The 10,346-nt window shown below is 39.2% G+C and overlaps 1 protein-coding gene across 1 annotated transcript; it reads left to right on the top strand.

The window, feature by feature from the left end:
• Nucleotides 1-619: 619 nt before the first annotated feature.
• LOC108376298 (mucin-5AC-like) lies at nt 620-5,120 on the top strand. Its single transcript, XM_017632496.1, has one exon. The coding sequence runs from the start codon at nt 1,331-1,333 to the stop codon at nt 4,814-4,816; it is 3,486 nt and encodes a 1,161-aa protein (XP_017487985.1). The 5' UTR covers nt 620-1,330; the 3' UTR covers nt 4,817-5,120.
• The last annotated feature ends 5,226 nt before the right edge of the window (nt 5,121-10,346 follow it).

Here is a 10,346-nt window from a genome sequence, read left to right as displayed (position 1 = left end):
TTGGTGTAGTAATGCAGCGAAAGTTAGAGTCCAAAGTGGTACAAAGCGGACTCTGCCTTGAGATTTTAATATTTCTTTAACCCATGTCTTGCACCCATAGTAAGGAAACCAAATCAGCTAATCGATAGACCTCCACAATATCCACATCAACAGGCACTGCATACTTACTGTATGTACATACATATATTCATATTGAATCATGTGAAATTCCTCAACATTTTCAAAAAAATAAAACAACAATCAACAGCAACCCGCGCAAAAAGAATTATTAAGCTCTTGAACGAAATACGTGTATTGCAGACTCCAAAAATAACAAAACAAACAACAGCTAAAGATTGCAATAACTTCCAGCAGATACAAATATTTTGAGATATTAAAGAGCATTAAAGGCAAGATTGAAAACAGCAGGAGCAGAGAGCGAAGCAAAGATCAACAAAATAGCAAAGTTAACGGCAGCTGCCAAAGAACAACAAAAGCCGCTGCTTGCCAATAAAACGGCATTCCGGCAGCCAGAGCGACTCACGCGAAAAAAGCGTGCTAATAAACGTAAAGACTGAGGCTGACGCCGTAACTGAAGCTGTGGTTGAGACAGAGGCAGTGCCGCCAGAGTCAAAGACGTCGACCGGTTGGCTCAAAAATTTAAATGCATTTTGTATAAAATTGTTGGGCACCCGTGCGGCGGGTTTAGTTCCTCACCGAATGTAAACGCAACTAGTCACAACCAAAGTGAACGGTACTTACGAACACACACACACGCACGAGTGATAGCTCGCGTTGGCGAATTGAAATTGAAACTAAGGCAACAACAAAGGCAGCAATCAAATATTTTATTAATTTATTAGTGAACGTAGCAGAAATCGTACGCGCGGCTTTGAAAACAAAAAAAAACTCGAAAGCGTTTTAGAATAATTTTACGAGTAGACGCAGCGGCTAAGAGATCGTTAACCATTTGTTTGTTGACGGTTGACAGTGGTTGGTGGTAATTGACTAGACTACGACCGCAGAACGGGAAAGAAAATAACAAGGAAAACCAGAAAATTACAAAAAAGCCGCGCCGCTGAAAGTGAATTCAAAGCTGGTTGAACTAAAAGAAAAAAAAAAGATAAACCAAACTGGTTGCGCATAAATTGAAAATTCATACGGTGCTGCGAGCCGAGCATACACGCGAGCGAGTTTCAAGAAACAAATCAATACCGCGCTAATCGCAGAAACGGAACGACGCGAATAACGACATTCCATCGAAAGGGAAAACATTCAAAAAAAATATATAAGTAAAATAAAAATCGCAAAATTCCAAAAACCTCTAAAAAAAAAAAACACGTGGATAAATATGCTAACACTACACGCCCTAAGCGGATATAGGCTGCCCTGTGTGTTGGCGGTATTGCTAATTTTCAGCATGCCAGCCGCCCAAACAGCGCCAGCGGGTGAACCCACAGCGGTTGCGGAAGGATTAGCAGCTACGTTGGAGATAAGCAAACTTAGTGCGGAGTCCGCGAACAGCATAACCACTGACTTCTCCGCAGTAAACGTGGAGAACGCGCAGCCATATGCCACAACTGAGGTGGACACCGAAGCCGAGCTGGCGCCCACATCACTGCCCATGACGAGCGAGGAAATAGCGCTGGCCGAAGTGGCAGCGGTTGTGGCGGAGTTGACAACAGCGGCAGCTGCCGATATTAAGGCGCAAGAGCAGGCGTCAGATGAGGAGAGACAGTGGCAGGTGAGAAGGAGAGCTGAGGAAGCTAAGCGGCAAGCGATCGATCGAGAAATCGCTAGCGCCGTTGAAATGCTGGAAGACGAGAAGGATAGCGGTGCAGTCTCAACACTTACGACTAGCTTTGCGGATGTAATTGGAACAACCACAACAGCACAGCCGACAACTGCCGCTCCAACAACTACCGTTGGTCCGGCAATTTTGAATGAATTAGTGAGAGCGGCAGCCGCGGCGAATGAGATCTTGGCAGCTGCTTTAAATGCAGCGACAATGGCAGGCACAAATATCACCATCGCAACAACAGCCGATGTGGCTAGTGCAGATACAACAACAACAACGAAACCAGACAGAGCAACAAACACCGAATTGGCGATTGGTGATGGTCTGTTGGCGGTGAGTGACAGTGAAACGCTGCCGGAAGGCGAAGTCACCTGGCAGCCAAGCGAAATTGAGACAACAAGCATAGCAACAACAACAACAAAAGCAATAATGAATATCGAAACGGCAGATGCTGCAACTACCATACCAATAACAACAATAGCATCGGAAACCACGCACAGCGAACCAACGCCCATCGCAAATATTTCAAATGAAATTAACGGTGATAATTTGTTGGATAAATCGTTGGAAAGTGAAGGTTGGCGCGAGGCAGTGACCAATAGCCCACAGCAATTAGTAGTAACTGTAAGGCCAAAAGTGTCAGCGGAACCAACTACTACAACATTGGTCACTGAAGGCACTACCGAAACGCTAGAAGCTCAGAGCAACACAGAGACTGTTTCCTCTTTGGATTCAGCAGCTCTACTTGAACATTTCAATAAAAGCCCAGACAGCGAAGATACCAAGTATTCAATGGAATCAGTAGATCACGAGGGTGCAGAGTCCAAGAAAGTAATAACAACGAAAAAGGCTGAAGAATCAACCGAAACAACGCCACCCACAGCCGAAAATGAAGTCGAAGGAGAAACTAAAGACTTACCTATGGCAGGCTTAGCTGCCACAAGTGCCCATCAGGTCGCAGAAACAGCAACAGATGCAGCGATTAATGTTGAAGCAACGCAGCAAGCAACAAGTGATAAAAACGAACGAAAACATAGCTCAACAAGCGAACCTACTCCGGTTGAGAACTCCATAAAAGCTGCAGAATTTGAAATTGCAAAAGTTGAGGAAGTGAAGCGAGCAAATTTGCCAGAAGAAAGTAACCAGCCGAACGCAGTGGAAAGTGAAGCCCGCGCACCAAATAAATATCTTAACGCTATACGCGAAGAAGTAGGAGATGAAACTGTAGCAACAACAAATGCAATACCAGAAGCGATAACAACTGCCGAATACAATGCAGCTGAGGTGGCAGCAGATACTGCAACAACAACTCCCGAATCAACACTAGCAGAAGAAAAGTTTGCAGCTGAGCCAACAACGAGTCCAGCAGTTGCTGTGACAACTATAACGCCAGAAGAAGACACCATTACAAAAGCCCCCATAGAGCAAAATGTGGCTAATGAAAGCCAAAAGGAAACCGAAAATGATCCTAAAGCAATAATAACTACGAGTACAATAACAAATACAGACGATGAAACAACGATCGCGATTTCGAACGGTGATTCCTTGGTAACAACAACTACAAGCAAAACAACAACAGAAGCGGCAGTAGCTGAAAAAGAGCTTACAAAGGACCAAAGAATAGATGTTCAGGAAGGGTTAGCAAAAACAACAGAAAGTACAAGTGATCCTGGGACAATAGTTTCGGTAACAGAACCTACAGTAACACATCTAGAGGAACGAGTTCACGGAGCTATTGTGTCCGCTATCGAATCTGTCCGCAGCTCAACAGATGTGCCGCTGGCGGCGTTTACAACAATGCCACACTCGATAGAGGAGCTCTTGCACGCCGAGACAACCACCGAAAAAGGTGATTTGGGAACAATTTCGTCTGGTGGCAGCACAGAAAAGGCACGGGAATCAACGACCTTGAGTAGTAATACAGCAGAAAATGCACCTTCTAAGACCAGTGATTTACCAGAAACGTCTGCGGTTGAAAGTGAGAGTATACTTTCAGAAACAACGGCGGCAACAAAAGTTGCCGAGCTGCCGGAAAGCACAGCGGCAACAGCTGAGGAAATTGCGGCAGTCGCAGCAGCAGGCTTACCAACAACAACTACAACAAAAGTAGAAACAGAAACGGAAACGGAAACGCTTGCAGCAACTGAGCAGCTAGAAGCTGAGCTAGGAACGACAACAGAAGCAGCACTAGCAGAGCAGCCACTCTACCGGCGCACTTTGGACGCGCAGCGACATGAAGGGAGCGAGTATGCCAGCGCAACGGAACTAACAAATGTCGTGTCGGTAGCAGGTGCTGAAACAACTGAAGCAACAACAACAACAACAGCAACAGTAGGCGCAATGGAAGTAGGAACCATTATCGCTCCAATTACAACAACAACAACAGCAGGCGCAGATGCCGCGAGATCAACTTTTTCTGTTGCAACAACAAATGCTTCTGAATCTGATACTACATCAACAACAAAAATATCTGAGCCTGAAACTACAACAACCACAACGACAACAACGCCTGCGCCAGAAACAACAACAACAACGGCTGAACCACAAACTACAACAACCACAACGACAACGACAACAACGCCTGCGCCAGAAGCTACAACAACCACAACAACAACAACGCCTGCGCCAGAAACTACAACAACAACGGCTGAACCACAAACTACAACAACCACAACGACAACGACAACAGCGCCTGCGCCAGAAACTACAACAACAACAACGCCTGCGCCAGAAACAACAACAACCACAACGACAACAACGCCTGCGCCAGAAACTACAACAACCACAACGACAACAACGCCTGCTCCAGAAATTACAACGACAACAACACCTGCGCCAGAAACTACAACAACAACCACCACCACCTTGTCGCCAATGAGTCTAATCATTGCCGAGCATGAAGCGCGATCCCTCGAGCGAACCCCACCGCGCGTCAGTCGCATTGTCAGCGACGATGGCGTCGAAGTGCTATCCGGTTACTCGATTGTGCATCACATGCATGCGGCAGCCATGGCGGCGTTAGCTGCGGCAGCAGCGTAGGTACGCCAAACATGGAAAGACTGATCCAGGCTGGATTTAGGTTGTCGGCAGTTTAATTTGTTTTTTTTTTTTTACCCATCAAGCTGTTAGTAATCAGCCGAAGCAGGACAATTCGAAAATAGCCAATATTCACAAAAGTTCACATGCATCACTACAGTGTGATTCATTGCCATAGTAACAACAACAACAACAACAGTCAAAGCGGATTTCGCTAAAACCTGTGGTGCTACATTCATATTTTTTATGCTAAGTAAACGAAATTCAAAAAAAATTTTATTTAAGATGTTTTTCATGCAAAATGTGATACCCCCCAAAAAAAAATTGCATGCTATACTCGTACATACATACATATAATTACTGAAATACATAAAATCATTTTTTTTTTTTGTTCGAAGCATAAAAGCAAATATCCCAAGCAATCAATGAGGCAGTAGGAGCAGTTGCCATTGTTGTTGATTTTAAAACGCAAAGAAAAAGATGACCAAAAAAGAAGAAGAAGAACAACAACAACAACAGCTTCAATGGCAGTTGCTAAAATGAAAAAGGAAGTGTCTACACAAGAAACTAGTTTGCTTCCATAAATTATTGATAATATTACTAAAATAAAAAATTTAAAATAAAAATAATACAAAAATGTGTTTGTATTTATGCTTTTGGAATGTACTGGATCCGTGAGATGATACAAATAGCTAAAATTAAAACTGAAGCCACTAAAGAGCAAAACGAAATAAAATCATGCCGATACTAAGCGTGTTGATGATTAATTTTCTGTTGCTGAGATTCATTTGAATTAATCGGTTTTATTTGTAATTCAAATTCGTATAAATATTTTTCACTATGCCTTAACTTAACTTAAACCGGTATCGCATCAATCGCAAATAAATACGCAAGCTCTTTTCTTCTCCCTTTAATCAAATTCACTTGTGATATAATATATATTTACTTTTTTTTAACGGCATTTAACCCTTTTGCATAATTTCAATTTCATCTTCTTTCAAAACCTATTTTGCGAACACGTTATGAGCCATCGTTTATTGAACCACAAGCATGCTGTTAAATGCAATTTAAATACTATGAGCTTGCGCAAGTCAGCCCCAGTAGGAAAATCTAGATTGGTTTTATGTTTGAATATTGTGGCACTTGGATTTTTGGCCTATTTATTTGTAAATAAAAAGTACTCGAGTTTTCAAGTGTGAAACGCGATTGAGAAAAGGTTTAGTGACACCATACTGCAAAATCAACTTTTTTCTGCAACTGGTCGATGGGCGGTTTTGCAAAGACATCGACGATATGATCTTATAAAGCTGGGAGCCCATACTGATGGTGTCGCTGTAATCACAATGGATGAAGTGAAAGATCAGAATCCAGTGAGGATCCTGAGTGATATGTGATATTATCCTAAATATCAGCAGTAACCAGGGACGAGAACCAGTTTTTAACCGAAAGCGATTTTGAACTGGATTAAGGGCTTATTTATTCCAAATAAATGGACCATTAACCGAATCGAAATTTTCCACAAATGTTTGTTCCGAACCGAAAACCGAACCATTTTTTTTACAAAAGTACATATATATATGTATATTTTTTATTTTTTGTGGACTTATACGTTCGTTGTATGAAGATTTTATCGATAGTGAAATTTTTAGGTGAACATGTTAACTCTCCAGCAAAATCCCAAATGGCATTTTATTCTGACTTTCCAAAGAACCAACCTTTTTTCAGAGAGCTAATGGATTAAGATGTTCTACAAAATTATTCCTCGAGATATTCTCTTACATATACATGAATTCTAACCCTTTTTTCCACTAAAAAGATGCATACGAAAAATTACAAACTTAAAATGGTCATAAAAAAATACTTGAGAATGCAAAAATATTTGGAGGTTATAATATATCCTGCTTCACAGTATTACCCACATACTTTTCCTTTATTTGAGAAACTTATCAAAGTTCCTTTATTATTATTTTTTTGTTTGATTTCCTGTTGGGATCTCTTTACCCATCATCTTGCAAGCAGTTTGACTTGTTACCCGGCTCGATCGGCTTGTATCTAGTTACTGACACATTTACGAACATTAATTTTTATTCAAATCTGTAAACATAATTAACTTAATATTGTTAACAATAAAGTGAAGTTTCGATATCATCGATGATCAGGTATCACCACACTGAGGCCATAAATGAATTGGCCAGCAGGGGAACGACGGCCGCAAAGTGGCAAAAGTGAATTGTGAATGCTTGAGCATCAAAATTTGGCGTTGGTAATGATTATTGGTCATTGTTTTCAATGTTGGCAGGTGCGACTGGATATACCGTTATAAAACTAAATGCAGCAGCTTAGAGTGGCAATGGACTAGCGCCACAAATTCGAATAAATGTACATAATTCCAAGAAATGTTGCAAAACACCTAGAAAAAAAATGGATCCAAAAATGCTGAGAAATTTTAGATAAAAAAAAAATTGCATACAACTTCAAACTTGAGCATATTCGTATACGTATTCGGGTACTTCGTTCCTTTTCCCTTGAAGCCAGCGATTTTCTTGCGTTTTTGTTTTTTCTTCGTATACATAAAACCATCTGTATGTATGTATGTATGTATGCATATGTTTAAATGAATCGCGATTGCCATTTTATTGAACACACAAAATTTATTTTCGTATAAATATTGCCAAACACGCCAACAATGCCCAGCAAACACCCCTGCGTGTATTAGCGCTTTTGAATTTTTTACCAGCTAAGCTAAGCGGCTGACTAAGCGACTTGCAAAATCCCAACGCACTGACCAAACCAAACAAAGCAAAAGTGTTTATCAATGATTATCACGTCCATGGAATGCGAGCGCCTTGTAGCGCATTGTAAAGCGTTTGCCGCCCAGCAAGGCATCGTAAGTAATGCAATTTTTGCTTCCCGCCTGCGTTCACCCATCAATAGGAGCGTAGCCCTTGAAATTTGGTAATGAGTAGCATTTTGCATTTTGAACTTGGACGCTAGCATTTTTATTTATTTCCATTTTTTATTAACTTTTTGTTGTTGGTTTTGTTGGTCAGTTGCCACGGCTATAAACAAATCGTGCTTTGGTTTTTTTAAAACCGACTTCGAGCCGCAGTTTCCCAAATGCCTCAAATGGCACACTAACAACCTATTTTCGAGAATTTCTATTAATCATTCCCTCCAGGGATTTTTTGCTGTGAGAAATTTTCGCCGCAAGCCAAACTGGCGAACGCAAAATTCCATCAATTGACCGAGANACGCTAGCATTTTTATTTATTTCCATTTTTTATTAACTTTTTGTTGTTGGTTTTGTTGGTCAGTTGCCACGGCTATAAACAAATCGTGCTTTGGTTTTTTTAAAACCGACTTCGAGCCGCAGTTTCCCAAATGCCTCAAATGGCACACTAACAACCTATTTTCGAGAATTTCTATTAATCATTCCCTCCAGGGATTTTTTGCTGTGAGAAATTTTCGCCGCAAGCCGAACTGGCGAACGCAAAATTCCATCAATTGACCGAGAGATGCGGAACTGCTGTGCTCTTTATGCGTTCAATTTTGTTTACCTTCATTTATGAAATGTGCACATAAATATTTTTGCAACTTTAGCTGCTTTCATTTTAAATCATTTTTTTTTATTTTCATTATAATTTTTTTTTTCTAGTAACGTCCGCTTTTGCGCAAACGTGTACATATTTTCGCACTTTCGTTATGCCCAAGTAGATATTTCACTTTAAATAAATTTATGTGTGCGCAAAAAAATTAGCAAAAACAAAACTGCCAAGACAGTTCAAATTACATATGTAAGTGCTTTATAAGTGAATGTAAGTACTTTTGTTTTTATTACTGTTATTTGGAGGGTCATATATGTATACACATGTACATATGTATGTTAATCTAAATTTGTGGCCAATTATTCTAGGCCCTTTAAACTGACTTATTTAAGTGTTCCGGATAAATTGTTATTTATTTAAACAATCCATGAAAGCAACATTATTTTATACATACACATCTACTATCGAATAAGCAACAAATACAGCCAATAAACCGCATTCATAGCTGCTTTATAAAATCAGCGCACACCGGTAGTAATCTTTGGATTAATTTAATGCTCTTAGTTAAAAGCAAGAGAACCGCCTGATAAGCTAAAACTGGTAAAAATTTGCAAATAGAAAGCTTAAGTTCAAGCTGAACTTAGAAATCTTTAAAAATGTATATTTGAAGTGCATACTTTCAGGCGAAATGCAAATCAAACTTAGCTCAACCGCAACCCAACTCGCTGATTGTTTGTATTTGCTATTGTAAGCAGTGTTGCCAGAAGTCAAGATTTATTTTCCAAAAATTTACACTCTTAGGGCAAATTTCAGATGAAAATTTAAATGGCAATTAAAAAATTTCAAGGAACAAGCACCAGTAGCGATTTTCCTATTATCCTATAATGAGGCAAGATACGCAAGGAATAATTCCGGGAAATCAGACGGAAACCTATCCAATAGTTTTTGCCCCAATTTTGAACAACGGAGATGACAAAATTTTTTTTTTAAGTTCCCTATGAAACTTTGTCATAAAGAGTAAAAACTCCTCCTCAAAAGCCAAAGACTCGTTTTTTATCTTTGTTTATTTCACATTTTTAATTATTTGGATATGAAGATCCTTAGTTTTTTTTTTGTAATTTAAGATTATGAAGAGAAATCTGGGCTTGAGAGCCATTAACCCATTGCATAAAACAGGCCCTAAATAGAATATATTAGTAAATGGTACGGCTTTTCTGAACAGAGTTTGTTAACGAAAATTTCCAAATTGGCTTTAAATTCCGGATTTTTAAATCGATGAAGTAACAGATAATTTCGATAATCTAAACATGGAAGCATTTCCAAATTTATTGGACAAATATGTATATGGAAATTATTGAATAAATGCCTAACGAAAAAAATTTAAATAAATAATATCCTATCTCTTTTGCATTCCATGCAATAGCGCATTTGCCGAAAGAGCTTTTTCGATCTTGAATGCAAAGTTCATTGTCAAAGGATATCGATGCTCCACTAATTTAATAAGAAACAAGTTAATAATAAATTTAAATGCGCTACAGTACTGTGTCGAATTTTGCAATTATATTAAAAACAACAGGAAATCAATAAAAGCGGAGAAAAGCTTAGAAAAGTTCTCGTTTAGAAATTAAATTTTGTTAGTTACTTATTAAAATATGTAACAGAGATAAAATTTACGTATGTACCTATGTTTGTTTTTTTTACTGCATTGAAATGTTTTTGTGCCATTCATAGAATGGCTTTCTGTTTTTTTTTATTATTAAATTAATTTATTAAAATGCAAAAAAGGCCTTTTATCCTAATTCTTTCGACGTCTTCCTACAAAATCCTCCTTAAAATTTGTGTTTTTCTCCCTTAGCCGTTTCAAAAGTTGGCAAACCTATACAGAAGTCAAGTTTTATAATCAAAGGCAACCGCTTACGCTTTTGCAAAGTGTTTGTCCGAGCTTCTACTCCAAACGGCAAATGTAATTAAGAGGGTTTTTTTTTTTT

This window comes from Rhagoletis zephyria, unplaced genomic scaffold (genome assembly GCF_001687245.7).
Source record: "Rhagoletis zephyria isolate East Lansing unplaced genomic scaffold, Rhagoletis_zephyria_1.1 Rzeph_scaffold_10214, whole genome shotgun sequence".
NCBI classification, from domain to species: domain Eukaryota; kingdom Metazoa; phylum Arthropoda; class Insecta; order Diptera; family Tephritidae; genus Rhagoletis; species Rhagoletis zephyria.
The sequence above is the reverse complement of the archived record's forward strand: the minus strand, read 5'-3'. Positions and strand labels throughout refer to the sequence as shown.

Bases quoted from the DNA above. Each gene is read 5' to 3' on its own strand.
- LOC108376298 (XM_017632496.1), top strand. From the start codon at position 1,331: ATGCTAACACTACACGCCCTAAGCGGATATAGGCTGCCCTGTGTGTTG.